The 27,465-nt window shown below is 49.7% G+C and overlaps 1 protein-coding gene across 1 annotated transcript in view; it reads left to right on the forward strand.

The window, feature by feature from the left end:
* The window catches only part of HSD17B2 (hydroxysteroid 17-beta dehydrogenase 2), a 61,476-nt gene that overhangs the window by 14,660 nt on the left and 19,351 nt on the right, over window positions 1-27,465 (forward strand). Inside the window, exons 2-3 of the mRNA XM_008257668.5 lie at window positions 18,787-18,999; window positions 24,551-24,736. Coding sequence (XP_008255890.2) covers window positions 18,787-18,999; window positions 24,551-24,736 — 399 coding nt within the window. The remainder of the gene's footprint in view (window positions 1-18,786; window positions 19,000-24,550; window positions 24,737-27,465) is intronic.

The raw sequence follows: 27,465 nt of genomic DNA on the forward strand, positions 1-27,465 counted from the left end.
TAAAGCACAGCAACCATGACTGGGCCAGGAAATGAATGCACACAGACAGGAATGTGCAGAATGGTTCTGAGGGTCTGAGAAGGAGCGTCGGCAGTGAGAGAGACAGCAGATCTGCAGATTCTGAGGGCAAGGACGTGAACTGGAGAAGAAGACAATATCTTTTATTTGCAATGTGTTCAATTTGGTATGCCAAGGGTTGTATCCAGGTGGGTAGAAGTGAAGTTAAAATCCAAGAAAGAGACAAAAACTGGAGAAAAAATTAGGATAGTGTTCCACATGGGAAGGACAAGTGAAGCTTTGGAAGCTAAATTGGTATCTGAGAGGGAAGTGCACACGGAGTCGAGGACAAGGGGCATTGGGTCCACTCGTGTCTGTAGGATAGGACGTAGAAGGCAGTGCAGAGTTGCAAGGACGAGTAAGTTCCAAAGAGGAGCTGCAGCCACTATTCCCATGTAGGGTAGGTTGAAGGAGATGAGAGGATAACTCGGAATTCCATGCCTCGGTGGTACTGATTGGAGCTAATTGTTTGAGGAAATGGTATAGGAAGGATCCCTAGTGCAGAGATATGAGGAGAGGATGCTAGTAGACGATACTGAAGTTTTGAGAAGATGGGAACATAGCTTCATTGACAGTGAAGAGAGAGATAAGAGAAAGGATCAAATAAAAGAAAGGATTAAATCCTGTTATCTACAAGATAAGGAAAAATGAGAGCCATGGGTGTCTCGGCTTTTGTTCTCGTGCAAAGCTGTTGGTTAGAAAGGCAATTTGCTTGTATGTAAATCTTCAATGATTTTTGTTGCCAGTTGTGGTTATAGGGTAGCTAAGAGAGTGATTCGAGGAAACGTCATGATGGAAGCAATATGGCTATTTTCTGAGCTGGAACAAGGTGGTCTCATGGTGAGCTCTTGTCTCTATGTTCAGCTTCAATTAAATCTCTCACATTGACACCCTTTTCCTTTTACCGACATCCTCTACGATTGAGGATTTTTTATCTCTTTTTTCACCTTCCAGCAGTGTCTCTTGATGGGCTACAATCTGGCTCCCAGGAGATTATTTGGCAATGTCTGGAGATAATTTTGGTTTTAACAACTAGGAGGCATAGAACATGCTACTGGCTTTGAGTGTTGCAGCCAGGAGTCTTGCTAAACCTCCTACAATGGACAGAATAGCCCTCACCACAAAGAATTACCTGACCTCACACGTCAATAGTTCTGAGGTTGAGACACCTCGTTCTGGGATGTGGACTCCCTAGACCAGAAGCCATGATGTTCACATGGGTCACGGGATCCTCAAGTGCCAGCAACACACATGACGGGCACCCTGTCATAGTAAAAGGAAACAGACTGAACCAGACCTGGGAGAATCAGCCAGCTTGATTGCAATTTTTTGCTTTAGTGCCCAGTGGCAGAGGGTTCTGGGAACTGTCTGGAAAGCAAGCTCACAAAGGGCATTGCAAATATTCTGTAAAGAGGGAGAGGAACAGCCTTGGGGCTTCACCAGGAGACTGACATAGCTACAAATGAGAGAATCTTGGAACAAAAGGTCTGGGACCGCAGGTAACACAAGAACACCCAAGACCAGGAGCAGTTCATTGTTCTGACAGATAGAATCCAGCCAGCCGCTGAAGCAGCAGAGGCAGAATTTTAAACAGGCAGAAAACAGAGAGATTTCCTGTGGTGGTAGGCAAAGGTGAGGCATCTCAGTCCACCGAGGGGCTGCACGCATGCAGGGAAGGTCACACTTCGGATCAGCTCCTTGAATTCGATGGCTGGCACCCATGACTGCACATCGGAATCACTCGTGGGACTCTGAAGGACCCCTGATGCTTGGACACCCATTCCCAGAACTCAGATTTACCTGATCTGATGTGTGGTGTTTCTTTAGGGGGCACATATCCCAGGTGAAGCTAATGGGTAGCCTTACGTTGAGAATGAGCTGTATCTCAAAACATGATTCACGCAGCTCCTCTCTGCAATGCCCTAAGTGCCCAGTTCCACTGGGTGTCTCAGAACGTACATGTATGTAACTGAGCTCTTGACTTGGGACCCTAGCCTACCTGGCCCTTGCTTAGGATTCGCCAACTTGGTGAACTGCATGGTGCAGCATTGTGTACAGGCGAGAATCCCACCAGTTACCCTTAACCCCCGTTCCCAGCTCATTTCCAGGGCTGTAACTGTTGCTTACAGAAGGCACCTACATACACCCTCTGCTCTCTACCTCCACTGCCTCTGCCATAACCAAAACTGCTGTCATCTCTTCCAGGTCTCCTCCTGGCCTCGGGGATTCTGCTTTTGATGCCTTTACCCATTCTCTGCAGAGGACTGGGAGTGTCCCTATCTGGTTCAGATCTTTTAAAAGCTTTCCCCTGTAGAGAATAAGAACTCAAAGACCCTGCACGATCACAAGAACAGAGGACCCTCTTCCTGCAAGGCCTTCCTTATTCCTTAAAGTACCTGGCTGGCGCCGCGGCTCACTAGGCTAATCCTCCGCCTTGCGGCGCCGGCACACCAGGTTCTAGTCCCAGTCAGGGCACCAGATTCTGTCCCGGTTGCCCCTCTTCCAGGCCAGCCCTCTGCTGTGGCCCGGGAGTGCAGTGGAGGATGGCCCAAGTGCTTGGGCCCTGCACCCCATGGGAGACCAGGAGAAGCACCTGGCTCCTGCCATCGGATCAGTGCGGTGCACCCGCCGCAGCATGCCGGTCACGGCGGCCATTGGAGGGTAAACCAACGGCAAAGGACGACCTTTCTGTCTCTCTCTCTCTCACTGTCCACTCTGCCTGTCAAAAAACACACACACACACACACCATGCTCGGAGGCCTTTGCATGAATGTCCCCTACCTCCACACCTGCTTTACAGGAATAGCTGCCTCGCCTTCATATCTTCATCTAAAGTGGGGTTTCTTCATCTTGGCACTGTTGACATTCGGTGCTGGAAATTCTCTGTGGTTGGGGCCGTTCTGTACATTGTAGCATGATTGGCTGCATCTTCAGACTGTACCCGCTGGATCCAGTGGGATCCCACTCACGCCTGGTGTGATGATCAAAAACATCTCCAGACAATGCCAAATGTCTCATGGGGGCCATGAGAACTGCTGGCTTAAATACTATTCTTTTGAACAGGTATTCCCTGGTCTTCAGTTGTTTTTCTCAATTACCATATCCTATGAGTTGATTTCATCAACTTTTTCCACCTTGAAATTAAATATATACTAACTGGGGCCAGTGCTGTGGCATAGAATGTTAAGCCTCTGCCTGCAGTGCCAGAATCCCCTACGGGCACGCATTTGAGTTCCAGCTGCTCCACTTCTGATCCATTTCCCTGCTAATGTGCCTGGGAAAGCAGTCAAAGATGGCCCATATGCTTGGGTCCCTGCACCCATGTGGGAGATCCGGAAGGGGTTCCTGGCTCCTGGATGTGGCCTGGCCCAGCCCCATTGTGGCCATTGGGGGAATGAACCAGTGGATGGAAGAGCTCGCTTGCTTTCTCTCTCTCTGCCTTTCAAATAAATAAAGTTAAAAAATGCATACCCACCTGTGCCTCACCCCACTAGATGCTCTTAACTGTTTTGCCCAGTTCTGTAATACCAACATTGAGCGCAGCTCCTGACTTACAGTAGATATTCAAGAAAACAGGCACTGAAAAATGTGTGCTTGCATGAATGGCTCCTGGGCGTGCAAGGACCTCCACTCGGGTGAGGAGATCCAGGACAGCAGCAAGGGCATGGACTTTGGGGCAGCAAGTTAGAGGTTCCCAGCTCTGCCGTCTACTAGGAATGAGACCTGGGACAGCTTAAGTAATATCTCAGCGTCTCATTTTATTTACCTGCAAAGTCGGGATAGTATCCTTGAGCGCTGGATCAGTTGTATGGTTTTGCCTGCTCTCTCCTTGACCCCCGGTGGTTGGAACGTTTCTCCATGTACACGTGGCACCTGACGCCAGTCTCCATTAGGGCTCACCGTTGCCAAGGGCAGGATCACACTGTACTCTCAGTGTCTCATACAGAGCCAAGCACATTGTAGGTGCTCAGGAAATGGCCTTTTGAGCAGTAAGACTAACGGTTGTACCTGAGACTTAACGATAGCTCTGCGGGCTCTTGCTGCTGTGACGATCCTCCTAGGGGTTGGTCCTTGGGAGAAGTGACCAATCCCAGGCCCCTCACTGCTGGGTTAAAAGAGTAGCAGGAGGTGCCTGTTGTTGCTATTCAGGTGCACGTTCTGATTTCTTACAGAAAGCTGGGAATCTAGGCCAGGAACCTTCTGTGTCCTCCTTCTCCCCTGGCCATTACGAACAGCCTGTTTCATGGACATGGTCTGTCTCTTAGACCCAGGGGATGGAGTTGGGTGGCAATGCTCAGCTCGTCCTTTTGGCCAGCACAAGGGAAGCTTCATGTCTGCCTAACAGTTCCACTGAGGGATCCTCCAATTTGCTTACAGCACGAGGCTCCCTTAGCAAGCACTCCTGAGGTCCTCTGCTTGCTTTGGAAGCCTTCTCAGCAGACCGTTCCCTGGGATTGTGTTTCCCTGGGACTGGCTCCCTGGGCCAGGAAGTGGCAAAACTGGGATCCGAATTTAGGTCTTGAGGATCTTTCTACTTCTCATGCTCAAAATTTACAATGCAGGCGAAGAGCCTTCTTCCTTTCTCTTAGGGTGGGGTTGGGCAGGTACCCAAGATACCACCTGCTAGGGAAGAGGTAGACCCCTATGTTTGTCTCCTGGGGCTGCTCTCACAGAGCTGAGTTCTGAAATGTTTGGCGTCAGAATTGTTTCAGATTTTGGATCTTTTTCAGTTTTAGAATATTTTCATCTGTATAATGAGATACCGCTTTTCAAGTCTAAATGTGAAATTTTTATATACAAAATTGACACACAGACTGTAGTTGATATTATACAACTGTGTTTTGTGCACCTGTGTTTTTAAATTTAATTTATTTGAGAGCGAGAGAGAGGAGAAAGAGAAGAGAAAGAGAAGAAGAGAGAGAGAAGAGGAGAGAAGAGAGAGAGAGAGGGGAGGGGAGGGGGGAGGGGAGGGGAGGGGAGAAGGGAGAGGGGGAGGGGAGGGGAGGGGAGGGGAAGGGAGGGGAGGGGAGAGGGGAGAGAGGGGAGGGGGGAGGGGAGGGGGGAGGGGAGAGGAGAGAGGGGAGAGGGGAGAGGGGAGAGGGGAGGGGAGGGGAGGGAAGAGGAGAGAGCACACTCCTGACCTTTGATTCACTTCCTAAACGCCCACATGGCTGATGCTGGGTCTGCTCAAAGCCAGGAGCTGGGAACTCAGTTTGGGTCTTCCTCATGGGTGTCAGGGACCCCTTACTTGAGCTGTTCCTTGTGGCCTCCAGGGTGTGCATTGTGAAGAAGTTGGATTCAGGTATGGAAGGCAGGCAAGAGTCAGAGAGGTCACATGTCCTTGGGTTAAGACTGATACACTGTTGTGTAGAGACCACAGGATGGTTGTATAGAGTCTATTCGCGTAGTCAGGACTCAAGCCCAGGCTCTCCAGTATAGGGTGCAGCCATCCCAAGAGGGGGCCTAAGTGCTAGGCTAACGGCTCCCTCCCGTGCCTGTTCTGTGAACAGTCAAGAGTGGAATTTTCCATCTACGGCATCAGATCAGTCAGTGCCCTCAAAATTCTGGGTTCTGGATTTTCAGATTAGGGGTGCCCAACCTGTACCACACGTTGGTGGCTTAAAACACAAATGCATCTTTCACAGTTGTAGAGGCTGGAAGTCTGAAATCAAGCTACTGGCAGGCCCATGTCCCTCCGAAGGGCCTGGGGAACAGTCCTCCTTGCTTCCTGGAGCTCCTGGTAACCCCAGGAAGCCGGGACCTGTGGTCCATCACTCTAGTCGCAGCCTCTGCCTCCCCACACTGTCTTCCTTCTGGGTGTCCAAATTTCCCTGTAAGTACCCTGGCCATATTGGATTAAAGACTCATTCTACTCCGGCCTGAGCACAATTAGTTGTGTCTGCAACTACTCAGGTGTCCCCAAATAAGGTTACGTCCTGAGGTACTGGGAGTTAGGACTTCAACCTATCTTTTGGGGGACACAATTCAATTCATCACATTCCCCCTACCAAAAGCAAGGGTCTTACGACCACAAAAACAGTGTGGGTGTTTGTTGCACAGATTTGTTGGCTGTGGGCAGATCCACACTGCTTCTCCCTTCCTCCCTGTCCCCAAGGCTGGCCTCAGCCCCTGGCAGCACGGCTGAAGACTGTCTTATTCACCCTGCGGCCTTTCGCAGCCTCACCATGGGCTGCCTCCTCTTGCCCTTTCAGGCATAGGAAAGCGGATCCTAACTCCAAGACCCTTTAAGCTTTCCTCGTGTAGCCCTATCTGCCGTTTGGTTTTTTATCACAGAGGTCTCCATTGTCACAGGGTAAAAATGACCAATGCCCTGTACTTTTCTAAACAGTGTTTGTTCTCACGTCACTGCCTGGCTGCATAAATATTTTGTTGATGCTAAATGGACTTTCATCTCGACTTCTGACTCTGAATGTGTCATCCACACTGTGTCCAGTCTGTGTTCATTAACTAAAAGTGCTTTCTAGGAACTTCCTGTCCCAGAGACACAGGCTTCACTGTGTGGTAGGTACAAAAGTCAACAGGGAGCCCAACAAGTCCGTGCACATCAGGAAGCTAACAGTCAGAGCGACTGGACCTCAGGGAAAAGAAGCCAGTCCAAAAGGTATCAGAGGCAGGGAAGACTCAGAGAAGCGATATGTCCTTTGGTTAAGACTGATAGGCTTGCCGGCGCCGCGGCTCACTAGGCTAATCCTCCGCCTTGGGGCACCGGCACACCGGGTTCTAGTCCCAGTCGGGGCGCCAGATTCTGTCCCGGTTGCCCCTCTTCCAGGCCAGCTCTCTGCTGTGGCCCGGGAGTGCAGTGGAGGATGGCCCAAGTGCTTGGGCCCTGCACCCCATGGAAGACCAGGAGAAGCACCTGGCTCCTGCCATTGGATCAGCGCAGTGCGCCGGCCGTGGCGGCCATTGGAGGGTGAACCAATGGCAAAGGAAGACCTTTCTCTCTGTCTCTCTCACTGTCCACTCTGCCTGTCAAAAAAAAAAGAAAAAAAAAAAAAGACTGATAGGCTCTTGTGTAGAGCCTACAGAAAAGAGATCATTGAAATATCACCACTTTTTATCCTCCTGAATTTAAAACATGTGAGAAAGATTAAAACCCAAGAACATAGACACAAGGGTAGCAAATGAGAAGTTGAGCTGAACTGGAGAAGTCCACAGTACTAGGCAGGTATGCTGAATTTCCCAGTACCCAGCCCAGCGTGGGGCAGGGAGAGACTGAGGGGGTTAATGCGTGAGAGCCTGGCTGTGGCTGGAGACGTGCAGTCAACTCTGAGACTGTGCACAGGGGAAGCCTGACCATGGGCACTGTTGTTCCTGAAAAGAAAGTGTGAGCTCAGGCGGCTGCAGGGCGACTGACACCACCCCAGAGAGCGCTCAGGAGTGGAGCAGCCCTGTGCATTGCGTAAGAGTCGGACCAGAATGCGTGGCCACAGACAGAGGCTCATTGTGGTTTTGACTGAATGAAGCGATTGTCTCTGATAACCCAAGGGACTCAGGTATCAGTGAGGGTGCCATGTCCATTAGGTCAGGATATCCCTTGTCTGAGTCCCCGTACTATAACCTGGGGGAGGGCAGGAGGGCAGTTCCTGTCTCCATAACTTGTTTTCAAGTTCCCAAGTGCGTAGTTTTCCAAGTCACCTCTGGCTTGATTTCTGGTGAAAATTAACTCTCATTGTTTATCTGGCTTTTAGCAGAGACATGCAAGAGCCCTTTCTCCTTACTCACTTTCAATCTACAAATAGAAGAGACAGAGAGAAAGGGGGGGAGGGAGGAGGGGGGGAGGGAGAGGGGGGAGAAAGGGGGAGGGGGAGAGAGAGGGGAGGGGGGAGAGAGGGAGGGGGGAGAGGGGGAGGCCAGCGCTGCGGCTCAATAGGCTAATCGTCTGCCTTGGGGCGCTGGCACACGGGGTTCTAGTCCCGGGTGGGGTGCCGGATTCTGTCCTGGTTGCCCCTCTCCCAGTCCAGTTCTCTGCTGTGGCCCAGGAAGGCAGTGGAGGATGGCCCAAGTGCTTGGGCCCTGCACCCGCATGGGAGACCAGGAGAAGCACCTGGCTCCTGCCATCCGATCAGCGCGGTGCGCCGGTCGCAGCGGCCATTGGAGGGTGAACCAACAGTAAAGGAAAACCTTTCTCTCTGTCTCTCTCTCTCTCTCTCTCTCTCACTGTCCACTCTGTCAAAAAAAAAAAAAAAAAAAGTGAGTGCGAGCACACACACAGGTCAGATTACAGTAATAAGCTTTCCGGAGAATTTGAGACTCTTCTGTCATAACAGATTTTGTAGATATTAGACTGTTTTAATCTTTTCTTTACTTTTCACTGAGATGTAATAGGCACACCATGAAACTCACCCCTTTAAAGCACGCAATTCGGTAGTTTTTAGAATATATACAAAGTTATGCAACTGTTACCGCTAACTCCACATTTTCAACCCTCCAAAAAAAAAAACCCCAAACCACTGACAGGCTGCTCTCTTCTTAAACTGTCACATAGTCATCCTACCCCCACATCATCTCTGTAGGGGGCCACCCCCCACCCCCGCTTCCATCAGTGTCTTTTGCAGGAAGAGAATAGGGGAGGAGAGCACTGTCTAGTCCCAGTTGGGGCGCCGGATTCTGTCCTGGTTGCCCCTCTTCCAGGCCAGCTCTCTGCTGTGGCCCGGGAGTGCAGTGGAGGATGGCCCAAGTGCTTGGGCTCTGCACCCGCATGGGAGACCAGGAGGAAGCACCTGGCTCCTGGCTTTGGATTGGCACAGCGCATGGGCCATAGTGGCCATTTGGGGGGTGAACCAATGGAAGGAAGACCTTTCTCTCTGTCTTTCTCACTGTCTAACTCTGCATGTCAAAAAAAAAAGCACAATTTTGAAGGAAAAAAGAATGATGGATCAAATTGGTATTTGGTTACCAGGCAAATATTTTACACCCCGAATTCCAATGGGATCCCCATCTAACTCCTCACATTATGATAGAATTTGTACTTTTATAAGATCTAGGAGAGTGCACGGTGCTGGGGAGGCATTTAACCAAGAGCTGTTGAAAGAATGACTCGCGAATGAATGGGTGCTTGTTAGAAGGGCAGGCAGGAACCCACAGCATGGAATCAAAAGCCAGCTCAAAGAGAGTAAAAGTCGGGTCCCAGGATGGGAAAGAGAGAAAACCTGATTGGACGTGGACACATTCTAGAGCTTATTGAGGTCCAAGGAGAGTAGTTTGTCCATTCCCTATCAGGCAAGCGGGAGCTAGAGTAGCTTCATGAGTGAGGGAGAAATGTGACAAGGCTCGAGTAGAAATGAGAAGCCCAAATCCAAATGGAAGAAAGATCATGAAAGCCTGGATCTAAATAACACGGCCTTCTGGGTGTGAGTGGGGAAGGTAAACAGGTCTCCTTCCCTGCGGCCCCTCTGTTTGGTGAGGAGTTTCTGAGGGCAACAGTGCTTTGATGAGGCAGTAGCCAGGGGAGTATGGGAAAGGTTAGTGGCTTGGCACCAAGGGTTTGCCATCCCCATTGAAGGCAGCTGGTCACCGGCAGGGACTGTTATTAAAGCAAAGAGTAGAGAAGTTCTGTACATCACAGGCCTCTTAGAATGCTGGGCGGTATTTTAGTTGAATTTGGCAGGTAGCATCTTGTATCACTGCATGTTGGAAGTGCAGAGTGAATTTTTGGCTATGTGTCAACAAGAATGGCATCCCATCGTCACAAAGCACCTTCCCTGTGAAAAAGGCCCCGGGGGACATTAATGAGAACACCCTGGGAAGATGAAACTGCAGATAATGCTGGGGCGGGAAACTGAGTCACCTTGGAGTAATGGAGCAATTTTGCTTTATCTCTGAGAGTTTCCCATAATAATAATAATAATAATAATAATTTACTTTTTAACATACTGCTGTGCTAATTATTTTTTAGTTAGTTTCTTAGCATGTTCTTACTAGTGTTGTTTTCCTTGTAAACTTCCTTGTGAAATATATGGTTGGAAACATTTTCAATAAAATTCCCCTAACAAAACCACATGAGAATATAGAAGAATGAGCTAAAGAAGCCAGCCACAGAGAGAACTAATGTATTATTCTGTGTATTTAAAGTTAAAATCAACTACCTATGCCATCAGGGGTCTAGATAGGGGTAAGCTCTGGGGCCTAGTGATGACCTGAAGGAGGCATAGGGAGAGGTTTTTGGCCAGCTGGTTGTTTTTGGCAGCTGGTTCCCTGATCTGGGAGCTGCTGGCACGAGTGTGTTTGCTCCAAAAAGTCAGCAAGCCGGGTTGGGCATTTTGCTTGGCAGGGAAGATACCAGTTAAAATGCCTGAGTCCCACATCACAGAGCATGGGTTTGATGCTTGCACCGGGCTTGGCTCCTGGCCAGACTCCTGCTAATGCAGACCCTGAGAGGCAGCAGTGATGGCTCAAGTGGTTGGGTCCCTGACACCAACATGGGAGACCTCAGTTGAGTTCCCAGCTCCTGGGTTTGGTTCTGGCCCAGCCCTGACCATTGCTGGCATTCGGGGATTGAATCGACAGAAGGGAACTCTTGATTTTTCTATCTCTGTCTCTCATGTAAGCACAAAGGAAACTCGAGAGACACAAGTGGATAAGGTAGTGGGGATAAGCCTGGACACATGGGTCAGAATCAGATTCTAAGGCCTTTAACGCTGGCTTCAGAACTTGAATTTTGTTCTGTGGTTGGTAGAAACCACCGAGCAACGGAGAGTTGGGTGCAGAGACTCCTTTGGGAAGTAGGGCTTGCCACTGTAGGCCAGACAGATGGCAGGGCACGGGCAGTCACTAGGAGGGGTCACTGGGCTCAATAAGTGGGTCTAGAGCAATAGCATGAAGCCACAAGAAAGGTGACAGTACCTGGACTATGATAATTTTATTTAAAAAATTTATTTGACAGGTATACACACATACACACAGCACTCCTAACCACTGATTTACTCCTCAAATACCCAAAATGGTCAGAGCTACCACTGGCAACCAGGAGTGCACTCCAGGACTCCCATGTGGGTAGCAGACTCTGATTACCTGAGCCACCACCACTGCTTCCTAGGATCGGCAATACCAAGAAGCTGGAGTTGGGGGTTACAGCCTGGAATTGAACCCAGGAACACTGATGTAGGAAGTGGGTGTAACAACTGTGAGGCCTGCTGCCCAGATTTTGAACTTTTTAAAAAAAAATTAGTGATCATTTGACACACATTGACTGGGCAACTCCAACGTGCCAGGACTCTTTTTGCCATGGGCACAGGAATAGTGAACTAGATAATCCAATGGAATGCCTTCCATAGTTTCTTCTCTTCCCTGCTCACATTCTTTTCCAGTGAGTGTGTCCTTGGGAGATTTTGAGTTCTCCAATGCACACAGACTACAGCCTATTGTAGTAGAACTTCTCTACTGATAATATTCATCAGAATAGGAATCATTTATCCAATACTTGTCTTCTGCCTTGAACCAGGGTTTCTCAACCTTAGCACGACTCACATTTGGGGCCAGATCATTCTCTGTTGGAGGCAGCACGTGTACTGTTCAATTTTGAACAGCATCCCTGGTCCACTGGATGCCAGAAGTATGTCCAGTGTTGTGAATCCCTGGGGGACAAAATTACTCTTAGCTGAGAATCTGCCTCCTATATCCATGGTCCTCAACCTTAGCTGCCCTTTGGGACCACTGGGAGAGACTTAGAAACTGTCACCAGTGAGGGTTGGTCCCATCCAAGACCAATTCAATGAGACTCTGTGTGTGTGAAGGAGGCCTGGATATTATTCTGGATTCTGGACTCAAGGTTGAGAATCTGTCCTAACAGTAAGCTCTGTGAAGTCAAACAGTGTTTGCTTACCATGGGGGCTATCACTAGAACCTAATACAGGAAACCCTAAATGAATGAATGAAAGAGTGAACCGGTGCCACAGCTCAATAGGCTAATCCTCCACCTGCGGTGCTGGCACCCTGGGTTCTAGTCCCAGTCGGGTGCCAGATTCTGTCCCAGTTTCCCCTCTTCCAGTCCAGCTCTCTGCTGTGGCCCAGGAAGGCAGTGGAGGATGGCCCAAGTTCTTGGGCCCTGTACCTGCGTGGGAGACCAGGAGAAGCACCTGGCTCCTGATCAGCGCGGTGCACCGGCCGCAGCGGCCATTGGAGGGTGAACCAACGGTAAAGGAAGACCTTTCTCTCTCTCTCTCACTGTCCACTTTGCCTGTCCAAAAAAAAAAAAAAAAAAAAAAAAAGGAACAAATGCCAGAAGTTCAAAGTGGTTATCAGGGCGAGCCAGGGCGCCCTTCTTTGTCGCCATGAATATCAGCTGTTGGGTAGGTCCTTCCTGTTACCTTTCATTTTGGAGAAGGCAGCTTAAAAAACAAAAACCTTTGCCTGCATCACTGCAAAGACTGTCAGAGGAAAAAGCATTGGAAAGTCTTGGCTGAGTTCTCCAAGAACTCCCACCAAGGAGTGCTTGCCCCCTCGCCCAGGGACTCAATTCAGCTCTAACAGCCTCTGGCCTTGACCAGGGGTCTCTGCAATTCCTCAGCTGATCATACATCATCCCCATCAGCGTCATCTGGGGGAGGCGAGCATCATGAGTCAGGTGCAGGGGTTCTTACCTAACGTATGCTGTGGCACACTGCTCTGTGTATACCTTCGGCAAAAATAAAATGAAAATGTGGACATCATGATGTGTTTTCTGCACCTGAGAATGCATATCAGTAGCTTGGTGGTCGTCTGGTGGAAGGCTGAGCTGAGCTGAGCTGGAATTTTTTTTTACATAAGGTATAGAAAATCTTGGGATGGAAGGCAGGCATGAGTAAAGTATGTGGGCATTAGGAGAGGAGACACGGATACACAGATCCTGGGAGGCCAGAAGGAAAGTGATGCTGTTTAGGAGAACAGAGTTCCAGAAAGCACAGCAATTTGGGGTAATCGGTGATGAATCGTTATGCACTGGGTGGGTGGAGGGGTCGGGTGGGTTTCAGGAGATGTCTGAGGAACGGACTGTTTCAGGCATCCATTCACCTGCTCAGGTCCAGCTGGACTGTTTCTCAACTGTTTGCTTGTTCCGTAGCAAGGCTTAGAGCTGAGCTCTCACATCCACTGAGAAGAAACCCACTGCATTCCCTCGCCCACCCCACGAGCAGTTGTAGGGTATGCAATGTCGTCCAGATGATGGAGGCCCATCTTCTGTGAAGGCAATTGGCATGAGGGGTAGGGCCCCCGACTAGCAAGGGACCTCCACCATTGGTCCCCGCTATCTGCATACCACCCATCTTCCCCTTCTCAAGTGCTCACAGAAAAATGGACCAGAGAAGTGAAAGGATGTTCTCTAGGAAAAGCAAACCTGCCTCTAGCACGTCCCACTGTGTAGCTTTAAACACTTCCCACTGTGCGGCCTTAAACAAGTATTTAGTCTATCGCCATCTCAGTTGCTCGTGTTAAACAGGAATAACAAGAACACAGAATTATTCATAAAGGTTATGTTCCAGGAAAAACGCATCGGCTTAAAAAAAAAAATGGACATGAATGATCCAGTTACTTTCCAGGCCTTGCCACCAGCGCTGATTCTCTTTCAAGAGCGCTGTGGGCAATAAAGATGGGGTGACAAGTATTTGCTGAGCCTTATTTGAGCCTCAGGGAAGTGTTTCGTGCCCTGGAGTTTAAGCTTACTTATCTACTATCTTATTATATGTTAATCTATTTAATTGGGGCACAAGCAGTGTCAACATAAGGGTGGCTATCTGATAGACTGGCTAAGCCCTGAACAAGAGAGGGCAATGTCCTTTCACCACTGGTTCCCACTGGTTTCCAGATAAACAACCCTTGATCCAGATGACCTTTGTAACAGAGATGATGTATGCCAGGGTCTTGTGTTCAAGAGGGGTGGGGCAGGTCACGTTAGTGAGCAGAGCTGTGATGGGAACGCACATGTCCCACCCTAAGGGCAGCTATTGGACTCTCAGCCTCTGCTGAGGGTGTCCCTTTTGGAAATGCAGGCCGGAAGTTGCTCCATCTGCTGTTTAATCAAGACAAGCTATTGATCTAATCTTCAGGTGAAATCCCCCCGATTCTTAGTTCAAATCTTTACAAAACACATGGTGTGGGCCAATGAAAACTCACATTTAGACCTTGTCCTCTTATTGACACCTGGTAGGTGATTATCCAGTCCTCTATTAGCAAGGGGAGTTCACTGTGAAAAAGGGCCTGGAAGAAAAATATTCTAAATTATCCTTGATTGGTGAAGTATGAATAATACTTCTTTTATTAATTTCATTGTTGACCATGAAGTGTTACGGTTTGTGTGATTTTTTAAAAAAAGATTTACTTATTTATTTGAAAGAGTTACAGAGAAAGAAAGGAAGAGGCAGAGAGAGAGGGAGGGCTTCCATCCACTTGTTCACTCCCCAGATGGCTGCGATGGCCAGGGCTGAACCAGGCCAAAGCCAGGAGCCTGGAGCTTCATCCAGATCTCCCACATGGGTGGCAGGGGCCAAACACTTGGGCCAACTTCTGCTGCTTTTCTATTAGCAGGAGGCTGGGTTGAAAGTGGAGCACCTGGGGCAGAACCGGTGCTCACATGGGATGCTGGTGTCACAGACGGCAGGTTTACCAGCTACACCACAACGCTGGCCCCCTTGTATGATGTGTTCATAATGACCAGAATCATTTCCAGGTTTGCAAACTCTCCGCCCTCCCACCCCCACCCCTTCTCTCTGCAAGCAGTTCCAAGAGACTCTGCTTGTGTCAAAGAGGACTGCAAGGCATCCGCCAGGCCTCTATTCACAGGCTGGGTACATTTCTCCCAATGGACCCGACTCAAAAACTCCCAAACTGGCATTATTCATAGCTTGCCTAACTTCAGACTGGACCAAACGATGGGGGATGTCTCTGCTCACCAGATAATATAGCATCGGTATGTGGCGAATCCTTAAATACGCTTTGAAACTCTACAATGTTTAACACTTAGAAAAATTCAAGGTGGGCTGACTGATGTGGGAGAGCCCGCTGCATTCCTGTTGGGGCAGACGTGAACTCCACAAACATTTCTTGAGCATTTACTGAGTCAGGTACTCTCAACACTAGGGACAAGGGACCCGTGCCTGTTGACATTCCAGAGCCTTGAACACCCATTCATTGAATGCATGTGTTTATTGAACTCCTACTATGTGCTATGCCCAGTGCTTTGGAGTATTTGAATATTTTACATCCTAGACATTTATATCCCAAACCTGCCTGATTTCAGATAACCTCTGCTGTCTCCTAGCTGAATGAGTTAGCCCTTCTGTGCCTCAGTTTCCCCCCTTTATAACCTGGCCACAGTAAAATGACTTATCTACCATGGTGGCCGGGAAGATTTCTTGAGTGAATATGCATGAAGCAGGCTGGGATTTAGGAAGTACACAATTTATTCTAAGTGTGGTTGTTTCCATTGTTGGAAAACTCTTATGAAACTCTTCTGCCTTCTCAAGAGTTTTGGCCTTATCTCTGGGTTTCCAGAGCACACAGAGGTTATTGTATGTCAGCAGGGAGTGGCTCCCCACACACGTACTTCCCCAAGGCCCTCTGACCCGCACAGCCTCATGCTGAACTCTAGCACAGAAAGTCAGAAATGATGTCTGGGTGAGATACAGAGAACAGCACTTACAACATGCTGGCTCCTGTGAGAGGCACTCTGTCTCAGTGAATCCAGGGGGACCCAGGAAAGGGTATTAACATAACCCCATTCTGCCCACAAGAAAGTGGTGGCTTCTTGTGGTTCTATGTGTTCTTCCCAAGGTTCATACATGGAAGAATCTTAACCAAGGTGTTTGGATGATGGTCATGAGAGCAAACTCTCCATCTAGCAACACTGCGTGTGTAAGTGCCTGACAATCACACACACACACACACACACACACACACACAAGGCACCATGTTATTTTTTAAACAGATGTGTATAGTCATTGCTGCTATGCACTTCTCAAATATTTACTGGTGCTGGGACCATGGTGAAGCTCATTTTGCAAGCAAGCAAGCTGAGGCAGAGACAGGTTCAAGAACCTCTCCAAGGCTGCTCAGGTTGCAATGGGAAGGTCAGGCTTGTACCCGATGGTCTATGCTATTCTACTCACAGGTAAGCACAAGCAGATGGTCTCCCATGAACTTTATTAATCCACTGCCAAATGAAATCAACCCCTGATGCAGTTGAGGGAGTTTTATTGGAGAGGATTATTGCAGGGTCTGGGGGGGTGAGGATGCTAGCAGTCACGGGAATGCTCTGGCCATATGAGCTGCCAGTATCTCAAGGATTCGGCAGAAATAGCTTTACTTTTAGAAGAAGAAATAACTAAGGGTAGACAGAAGGTGGAAGACCACTGAGGCGGGATTAGATAGTAGGTGGAAGAGTATTTGACTCTGAGGCTTTCACAGAAGGTATTGGCTGGCGGCTGGCTCAGGCTGAGAGTGGACCAGGACCCTGGGAGGGGAGGCAGAGGGAAGAATCCACGCCGAAGTTAGGTTAAAATGCTTGTTCCAGCTGGTCAGTGGGAACAGGAAGTGCAGCTAATCACTTATGAGACAAAGAGGGAATGTGGAGTCTCTGGGTCACTGGGGATGGAGGGAGCAGCTCTGAGTCTCCTCTGAGGGAGGTTCTCTGCAGAGAATGAGGAGTTCTTAACCGCTGCTGTCTTCCTGGGACCACGTGACTGCCTCAAGTTCAACATGATCGTCACCGAGTTTGCAGCTGGTACTGTTACGTGCCAGGCCCTCTGGAGGAACTGTCCGAAGGCAGTCGGATTCCAGGCTCAGGAAGCCAGTCAAGGGCACTGCCTTCAGGAATGCCCGCGAGATCCTTCTCTACTCAGAAAAAATGGCATCAAGGTCACGATGTCTTCTCCCATATCTGCCTTGCTGCTGCTCTAACTTAGCAAGTTTACAAGGCTCACCTTGTTGTAGCAGGTACAGGCACTTCATCCCTTCCTGTAGCGGAATACTATTCCACTGTGTGGATAAATCACACGTGTAACCCACTCATCAGTTGATGGACAGTTGGCCAGTTTCCCCTTGTTGCTGTTGTAAATGCAGCTGTTGTGTGGCTCTGCACTTTCATTTCTCTTGGGTAGACACCAAGGAGCATGGGCCGAACTGTACTGAAGACTGCTGGGAGGAAAAGGCAGGCCGACCGTGGTTCTATCAGGCACAGTCAAGGGGTGGAATTACACAGGACAAGTGTCATCTTAAGGACCCTGAGGTTAGAGGAAGCTCTGGCACCCATGCTGGGAGCACACCCACAGAATCCCTGAATGCATCAAAGTGAGGGCTGCGAAGTGCGGGGTTCAGGTTTCCCATGTGGATGTGAGCAGCAGGTGATGGGCTCCAGGTCCCCAGGCACCTCCTGCCTCCGCTCACTCAGATACAGGAGAATGTGGCTGCTCCAGTACGGTGGTCATGGACTTGGATTTAGGATCTGACCAGAGCCCCCGACTGCTGTCAAGGGAAGTCCCTCAAGGCTTAGAGGACAGACCACATCACACAGCCAGCATGAAACAATTTCTCATGGCCAGAACCGAGGAGCTGAGTGAACAATTGCATGGTTATTACAGAGAGACTCAAAGGCGATTTTATGTCTGTGCCTTCATCTTTGGAATCCCGGGTGTCTGTGTTCTGCCCTTGTGGGTGTAAAGCATTTTTCCAGGTTCCATCACATCCTCCCAGCTGGTTGGCCAAATTCCCATCTCAGATTCTGGGTGAGCTAACACATATTTGATATGTCACATTACGTTGACCCTCACAAAGCAACGTACGTGGGGCTCTCTATCTGATTTCTACTCTCGTTTTCTTTCTACACTTGATATCTATTCTGCAACTCTGGCGGGGGGCTGTGTAGAGGGGAAAAGGCCTGGGGTGAGGAGCAGCACAGGTGCCATCAGCTTCATCTCCTGCAATCCACGATGAGCTGGCCCCTGGGGCACGTGCCCATTCCTACTCAAGGTCTTCAAAACACAAAATCAGCTCCCATGTTGTTTTGTAATGGAAATATTTGTGGATTTTACAGAATGATGAAGGCTCACATCCTACAAACACTACACAGCAGAGATACTTGTTTAAAATTCCCATGAGATGCTCCGGTTTCCTCCCCAACCCCATGTTCTTTGGCCGCTGGCCACTCCTGGGCCCCTCAGCTGTCTTGCTCCACCCACAGGTACTCGCCCTGGGCAGTCCTACCTTATACCCCCCCCCCTTTTTTTTGACAGAGTTAGACAGTGAGAGAGAGAGAGAGAGAGAAAGGTCTTCCTTTTTCTGTTGGTTCACCCCCCAGTGGCCACTACGGCCGGCGCACTGCGCCGATCCAAAGCCAGGAACCAGGTGCTTCCTCCTGGTCTCCCATGTGGGTGCAGGGCCCAAGGACCTAGGCCATCCTCCGCTGCCTTCCCGGGCCACAACAGAGCACTGGATTGGAAGAGGAGCAACTGGGACAGAATCCAGCGCCCTGACCGGGACTAGAACCCGGGGTGCTGGTGCTGCAGGTAGAGGATTAGCCTAGTAAGCTGTGGTGCTGGCCTATTTCCCCTTCTTTAGGATGAGAAATGTATCTGTCATGCCTTCTCTGCCCATTTCTCCACTTAGCAAACCAAGCATCTCCCCAGGACCCCTTGTCTTAGCGCACAGGCAAGACAGTGAACACTGCGTGATGTTTCCCTTGTTACGTGATGTTTCCTGTCCCTGTGGTCCCAGCTCACATCATCTTGCCTTAACCCTCTGCAGGCAGCGACTGTGGGCTTGGCCATGCTATCTGCAAGCACCTGGACAAGATGGGCTTCACGGTGTTCGCCGGGGTCTTGAACGAACAAGGCTCCGGGGCAGAGGAGTTGCGAAGGAGCTGCTCCAGTCGCCTGTCTGTGCTCCAGATGGATGTCACCAAGCCTGAGCAGGTCAAGGAGGCTCACAGCAAAGTTGTGGAAAAGGTGCAGGACAAAGGTACTGCCCTTCCTCTCCTCACTGCCACCCTGCTCTCGCTCCAGCCTCTGATGCTGTGTCCTCTACTCCACCCTGGCCACTGAGGACACCTGTGCTGGCCGGGGCCTAGGGGCCACTAAGACGTTAGGAATGACTCGGATATGTCCTGTCTTCAATGAACTCTCAGAATTCCCTATCCCTGGCCCTCGCCCACCTTCTTGGCCACCCTTGCGTGAATTACCTGCTCAGCCCTCATGGCTTTCCTTCCTGCAGCATTAACAGGCGTTAGATTCCCCCAACCTGCACAAACACACGATGGGGTCACTGCCCTTTCTCTTCTCTGCTCTCAGGGCCGAGTTCTCTGGAGCCCAGCTGTTCTCTGATCTTTTCTTCCTCACCCTGAGTTTGTCGTTGCCTCTTGCGGTGCCTCCCTAACTGATCTGGCAAAGCTCATAGCACTACCCCAAGACCAAGTTTGCAGCTCATCTGCAGCATGAAAACATGTGGATGACACCCAACATGTTGATGACACCCTAGGCTTTGGGGCCCCCTCACCCTACTGCCTTCCTGGCTCTCCAGTCCTTCTTTCTGCTTCCTCCATCCATGTCCTCCTGACACAAGTGCTTCCAGGGCTCTAACCCCAAACCCCTGCCTGCTCCACATACCCTAGTCTGTGTTCTTCTCTCCCCCTAGACCAGAGTTCACAGGCCAGGTGCACGCTGAAGTCACCCAGGGAGTTTCTGCAACTACCCGTGCCAGGGCTCAGGAAGAGCTGTGCAACTCAGGGGACCGTAAGAAAATGAGATGCAAACATCAAGTCCCTTGTTTAGAAAATGATGAAGAATTTCAGATGGGAGCAGCAGAGAATGAAACCCAGTGTGGGGCCCTTCTGAAGCTCTGGGCCCTGTGTGACTGCACTGTTCCCTCCCCTCTGGCATCCTCCTGCCCGGGTGCCTCCACCCCCAAACCCAGTGTCCCAAGGAGGGTGTCCCGGCTCTCCTTTTTTAAGGGTCCCTAGCTGAGGCTAATGTTTAACCAGTCAGGAACCCCTGATCCATGCTCGTAATTTCAAGTCTCTGTTACCAACCTAGCTCTTTTTTGACACACCTGGCCCTACAGGCATATGACTTGTCCACCAGGTGTCTCCACTCGTATCCCAGAGGCAACCTCAACCAGTTAAAAACTGACCTCATTGCCTTCCTCCTCTGCTGCACAGCAGTCCCCTGCCCTGTGTTCTAGGGCTGGGGTGCTGCCCCTGCCATCCAAGCACTCATTCAGGCCAGCAATCTGGTGATCACCGAGACCCACAGCTTACCCTCCACCCCTGCACCCTGTAGGCTCTGAGTCCAGTCGATTCCACCCCTTCCATGTGTATTGTCCACCCCCTTCCCTCCTGGCCACTGTGGGGAGCACAGGCCCTCGTTATCTCGCTTCTAGGTAGCCCAGTGGCCTCACTGTAACCTGATGTTGCCAAAGAGAGCAGTGTTTGTAAGGCGCTCATCTTTCAACACCAGCCACCCCCATACAGAGCCTCCATGTGCTGGGTTCCTCCCACAAGCCAGGTCTGTGGACGGCCATTAACTTTGTCAGTTGTTCAGTGACTGATGCAGAGGCTTCCACCTCAACAAGGATCATGACCCTGCCAAACCCTTAATCCGCAAGACCTGCTGGTCCACTTAGTCAGTTCTCCAGTTTCCAGAACAGAGCATGGTGTCTCACATCCCTGCACATCCAGAAGCCTCTTCCTGGCACTTCCCTCTCCCTTTTTCCCCTAAGATTCTTGCTTTGTGTAACAGCAGACACCACGCCCACAAGAGACCCGACTCACCCATAGCATCTTCTGCACGGCTTCCCTGGTGATCCGGGTTGCACTATCACATTCCCTTCCGGACACTCTCATTATGCCTTGCATACGTCTCTAATGTTGCAATATTGTAAGTATCTGTCCATCCCCCCACACGGACAACAAGAACCATGAAACCATGCGTCTGTCAGGATTCTTTCAGATCCAGGCGACACAACTCAGTCGAAAAACGCCAAAGCCAAAAAGGGAATGCATTTGCTTAAACATTTGAAAAGACTTGTTGAAAACGGCCCTCAGAAGAGTCCCGGGCACAAGGCAAGCCCTCAGGAAAGGTTCCTCTTTTCCACTCATTCAATATTAAGCAGAGTCCTCAGCATTGAGTTAATATTTGGTGAACATATGATAGACGAGGGGAAAGAGAAAAAATAGATTCCTGGTTAAGAGGAATTTGGCAAATTTAGCAATAAGCAATCGTATATTCTACAACGGCAGTTCTCCCAATCTGGTCGTTTGCTATAGCATTGGGCTTGTCTTTTTTATGGGTCTGACTTCATGGTGTTTTATTTAAAGGGTCATCCAATTGAGATCCTTTTAAGAGGCCCAGAAGGGCCATACCGATCATCTGAAATGACAGAGCAGGGGGCTCTAGATATGGAGATCCTGTCACGGTGTCTATGTGGTGAAGAGTCATGGTACACAGTTCCCCGGGGATGAGCCCCTGCAGCTTTGTGCCCAGCATTCCGGACATGGAGGGCCAGTACCCCTGCCTGCTCTTCTCAGGGTCTCTCTGAACATCAGCCTCCCAAGCCAGACAAACTGGAGTAGTGGAGCAGGAGCGTTTAAGATCATTGAGAAGCATTTGTTAATGAGCCCCCTGGGACCTTCAGATAGTTGAGAAAAGCTCTGTTCCCCTAAGAGGTCAAGCAACTGTGTCGTGCGCCTACACAGCACTGATCAAGTTAGAGTTCATGAACGGCTGATTGTTAACTAATATTAGTGATTACTTTACTGTTATGAAGACCTACAGGTATAATGGGCTCATTGGCCAGCACAGAATTCTATGACAAGGGTTGGCAGATGGTGGCGTCCTGTCCCCACCAGCCTCTCTCACACCACCTTGTCATTGCCATGCTCTTGTCCCCAGATCCCAGCAAACCCTAATCTGTCCTCTCCTTCTTTAACTTTGTTATTTAAAGAATGTTATCTAGACCCACCACCCGATTTGGGAGCTAAGAATTGGTTTTACACTTTTTAAAATAAATGAGATTTTTGACATATGAAAACTACATAGAATTCAAATGCCAATGTCCATAAATAAAATGTCACTGGCATACATTTTTGTGGAGCCTGCGTCTGCTCTCACACCATGATGGCAGCAGGGCCTGCAAAAATAAAGCTTTTACTACCTGGCCTTTTACAGAAAAATGTAGCTGACCCTCATTCTAGAACATTCTCAAGCTGCGTGTTGCTTGGTCAAGGGTGTGCATCAGGCTGGACAGACTGAAACCTCTCTACTCTCACCATCCTAAACCTGGTGAGCTTTTTTTTTAATATATAAGATGTATTTATTTATTTGAAAGTTGAAGTTACACAGAGAGAGGAGAAGCAGAGAGAGGTCTTCCATCTGTTGGTTCACTCCCCAGATGGCTGCAATGGCCAGAGCTGCACTGATCTGAAGTCAGGAGCTTCTTCCAGGTCTCCCACGCAGGTGCAGGGGCCCAAAGACTTGGGCCATCTTCTACTGCTTTCCCAGGCCATAGCAGAGAGCTGGATTGGAAGTGGAGCAGCTGGGACTTGAACCAGCGCCCATGTGGGATGGCAGCACTGCAGGCAGCGGCTTTCCTTGCTACGCCACAGCGCCAGCCCCAAAGCTCTTGAGCTCTAACTGCCTGCCAGGCACCATCTCACTGGATGCTCATCATCACTTTGTGTCAGGATCAGGCCTTCCACTCCGATGTGCAGGAAGTGTGGTTTTATCTTCTGCAGGTCGGCTCAGTTTCTATTTTGAGCCTTCTACCATGTGGCAGGAACCAGAATTCTGAGCCTATGCCGTTTCTCTTAGGAAGGGTGGACATTCCTGGAGACGAGGCACTTGGTCTTCGGTGGTTAGCACTTGGTGTGCGCCCCAGCTGAGATGCCCAATGCTGTACACAGTCCTCATGCAGGCTGTCTGCTCCCCATTCCTCTCTGCCACCAGACAGCCTCATTGGGGCTGGTGCCTTCCCTTTCAGCACGAGCGCTCACTTGGCTTCTATGCCAGGTCCTCCCTCTTGGGCCTGCATCACAGCCTTGCACATGTGTTGTGTCACAGATGCCTCAATAGCATTTCCTGATCAATAGTTTCTGATCCAGCAGGTCTGCAAGGGGGTTTAATAATTTGCATCTCAAACAAGTCATTAGTCAATAGGGCTGTTAGTGGTTAAGGGACCCTCCAGCCCACACCATTCTGGGGCTCTGGGAACTCAGGTCTACCTAGCTACAAAAACCTTGGAGACTATGATCTCCACTTCTCTCAGTTAAAAAGATCCAGCTCGCTCACCTCTGCTCCAGACACTGGCTGGAGTTTTTGTATTATCTCTTTCCTACCATTTAGAGAATGACTCCTACACCTGGCTGTACATTGGACCCCCTGGGGAATTTTGAAAGCTATTAGTGTTCATGTCTCTTCTCTACCCCAAATCCCGAATTCCTGATCTAATAGGCTGGGATATGGCCTGGGTTTGGGGATTTTTAAGTCACATAAGTGGTCCTCGTGGGCAGGGAAGGTTGAAAGCCATTCCTGTGGGGCAGTGTGCTAAGAATGTTCTGGGGGCCGGCGCCACGGCTCACTAGGCTAATCCTCCGCCTTGTGGCGCTGGCACACCGGGTTCTAGTCCCGGTCAGGGCGCCGGATTCTGTCCCGGTTGCCCCTCTTCCAGGCCAGCTCTCTGCTGTGGCCCGGGAGTGCAGTGGAGGATGGCCCAAGTCCTTGGGCCCTGCACCCCATGGGAGACCAGGATAAGTACCTGGCTCCTGCCATTGGATCAGAGTGGTGCGCTGGCCGCAGCGCGCCAGCCATGGTGGCCATTGGAGGGTGAACAAACGGCAAAAGGAAGACCTTTCTCTCTCTCTCTCACTGTCCACTCTGCCTGTAAAAAAAAAAAAAAAAAGAATGTTCTGGAATGGCAGCATCATAATGCCCTGGGAACATATTAGAAATACAGGTCCTCCTGCCCCACCCAGATACCCCAGCTCAGAATTGCTGGGGCTGGGGTCCACAATCTGCATTTGATGGCCGTCAAGGGGTTCAGAAAAAACAACCCAGAGACTCTACCAGGGACCCTACAGTCATCCCAGGTCTTGGAACTTCCCTTTCCCTTTCCATTTCCTGTTCAAGTATAGGGATAAGGGAAGAGAGGCTCCTGGATCATCCTGCATTGTCCTAAAGATAGTATTCTAGTCCCTATAAGGTGGGCTTTTGACTTTGAAGTCAGGATGATTACTGCCCTTCTCTTGCCGACAACTCTTTCCCATGTACCAGAAACATCCAGCTTCCAGGGTGTAGGAAAAGGCTTCGAGCAAAGGAAGGAGTATGCAAAAACACCACTGCTTAATATTGCACACACCGATTCCCCACACAGCTGCCCGAGGTAAGTAGTCTTAGTCGTTCAGGGAGACTGAGGTTGGAGTTTGGGATCTGCCTAGATCTCGCTCCAGAGCTTGAAGTGTTAAAAACCCTCACACTCTCTCATCTTGCCTGTCTCCAAGTCTGTTGCTTTCTGTCCCCAGGGCTGTGGGCTGTGATCAACAACGCTGGGATCTTTGGCTTCCCTGCAGACGGGGAGCTCATTCCCATGAATGAATACAAACAGTGTATGGCCGTGAACTTCTTTGGAGCTGTAGAAGTCACAAAGACATTTTTGCCTCTGCTTAGGAGATCCAAGGGGAGGCTGGTGAACATCAGCAGCATGGGAGGTAAGTTGACCTTTTCCGCCACGGTCGTAGGGTGCCCGGCACAAGACAGGGCTGGCTGCATTCTTTGGGGGCTGAACCAGAATGCAATGCAGGCAAAGGCAGAGCTGGCTCAGCATTCATTAGATTGTAGATCCACTGTTGAACTTAATACAGTAAAACCTTTCTCTCCTTTTAAGTCCTTTTGTGCACAGAATCTTGTAAGTAGTGCACTCACTGCTGGGGATTTAGGATTCTTACATATTTTCACAATGTGACTGCCAGCATCCAAGCTCCCTAGATTTGGATGGGTATCAAGTTCTACCGCAAACAGCAGCATTGGCAGCTGTGGGTTCTCACCCCTCTCTGAGCTCAGCCAGCTCTGAGGCTGAGCTGGCAGTTACCTTCCCTGGCTTTGTACTGTCAGGACTCTGGGGTCTGCCTGCTTTTGTCCCCAGCATTATGCAGCCTCAACACAGCTAGGCCGGGATGGGGGCACTTTATGACTTGTCTTTCCACCTCAAAGAATAGTCAACACCTTGAGTCAAGAGCCAGCCAATCTCCCTTGCCATCAATGTTGCCCAAGCACATGAGATCACATCATTCCTTCCATGGCAGATGCTTTAAAACCGGGGTCCCCTGGAGCCTTCCCCAGCTTTGGGGTTGTCTGTTGGGTCCCTGCAGGCATGAGTGGGGATGCAGGACTCTAGGATTCTCTCTCCCAACAGACACATACTATTCCTCGTTGAAGGGTCACTTGGTTTTAAGGAAGGTTTTATATAAAAGCATTCAACCAGATGTTTTTTGTTTGGCTCGTTTTTGGTATGTGTGTGTGTTTTACAGTGTGAACAACGGTCTTGAAAGAATTCCTTTCTGAGATTCACTGCACTCCCTCAACAATGATTGCTGTTCATCACACTCCCTATCTGTCTGTACCTCAGTCACTTCCTTGAAACTAACTGCTGTGTCTTTGATTACTAGTCGGTTGGTCTAAGGCATAAGCAAGAGAAGTAGGGGGGAGAGGGAGAGGAGGAGGAAAAAGGGAGAGGAGGAGGAAAAAGGGAGAGGAGGAGGAAAAAGGGAGAGGAGGAGGAAAAAGGGAGGGGAAGAAGAATAAGGAGGAAAAAAGGGAGGGGAGAGAGAGAGGGAAAGAGGGAGAGAGAGACAGACATGGAGGGAGAAGGAAAGATGTTGTTTAGGATAGTTAGGAGCAATAACATTATCACATATGTTATGATAACATATAATAACATACAATGTTATCGCTCCTAACTTGTATGAGAACCGCCGAAGCATTTCCAGTTTCATGCTATCTTGCTGAAGCACAACAAATTCAGAGGAATAACACTTGCAATATCTTGCCCTAGGCTTTGTTCTCAACTAAGCCTTTATATTTTTGACCCCTAGAGAAGGTTTATGTTTCTCAGGTGCCGGGTACGGTCTGGAACACCTGTCAGGGTCTCACACGGTGCAGCCTCACTCATTCAGCCAGTGTTCCTGCAGTGACTGACCTCTGCCTTCTCCTCGGCACATAGAAGATGCTGTTTTTCTCCTTTTTCTCTTTGCTCCTGACTCGGAGCAGCTCATTCATTTCTAGGATTTTACTTTAGTTGCTGTTGATGTGGAGAACATTCGTATCTGCTAGAGGCCCAGTGTCTGGCAGGTGGCAGCTGTTACTAAATGAGGAAATGCAAGTGTGTGAAAATGAAGGGAGCGGTGGGTGAGTGAGGACTCCCAGTGCGGAGGATGGCCGTGTGCGTCTCCCGTTTGGCCTCTCAAGCTCTTTCCATGTGGTGTTCTGTCGTCATTTATTTCCACTGAAGGAAAACCTTGAGTGTTAAACTAAACCACGCATCTCACTCCTATTCTCAACCTCTCCTTGTGCAAATTCTTCACACTCAGCCTTACCATTTCCTTTCCGCTGTCTTAGGATCATCACCAAGTCCACACAGCTGCAACCAAACCTGCTGTCAGCCCGCACAGTTTGCCCTGCTGACTTCCTTCCTTCTTTCCGGCTTTTCAGGTGTCAGAGCTTTGAGCCGTCTCTGATGTGTGCATTCCTGTGCCTCTTTTTCCTACCCCATCAACAATTTTGGATCCTTAAGTCCCAAAGAAACTCCACAAATGAGCTCACCTGTGGGGCTCAGACACTACCCATGGTATTTTATGGCGTTGTTAAACAGCACCAAGAAATCAGAAGAGCTAGGAGGCGTATGTACCCGCCGGAACAGGGAGTCTGTAAGAAGGCCGTCACAGCCTGCTCTGGGTTGCTTTGCTTGCTCTTCCTGACAGAGGGCACAGATGGGACGGCTTAAGCAGCAGATTTCTTTTCTCATAGCTCGAGAGGCAAGAAGTCCCAGAGCGAGGCGTTTGCAGGGCTGGCTTCTCCTGGGGCCCGTCTTCTGGGCTTGCGGATCTTCATCACAAGCTCGCGTGTCATCCCTGTCAGCCCAAGTGTAGCCCTGACATCTCTACCTCCGCTGCCAGCGGTGCCAGTCATACAGAATCGGACTCTTTGGCTTCCTTGGAACTTCATCACCTGTTTCAGGGACCTATCTGCAAAGGCGTTCACGTACTAAAGCACTTAGGTGTTAGGGCTTCAACATGGGAATTTTGCTAGGAGGAAGGGGTGGGGGCGTAATTCTGTGCATAACAGCTTCTTAGATGAGGGACAAAGGGATTCAGCAGAGAACACAATGGAGGAAAACCTAGTCCGTACTAGAGGGTTTTTGAAAAACAGGAAAGATTTTGAG

This window comes from Oryctolagus cuniculus, chromosome 18 (genome assembly GCF_051225735.1).
Source record: "Oryctolagus cuniculus isolate XC-2025 breed Fujian yellow rabbit chromosome 18, ASM5122573v1, whole genome shotgun sequence".
Classification (NCBI taxonomy): domain Eukaryota; kingdom Metazoa; phylum Chordata; class Mammalia; order Lagomorpha; family Leporidae; genus Oryctolagus; species Oryctolagus cuniculus.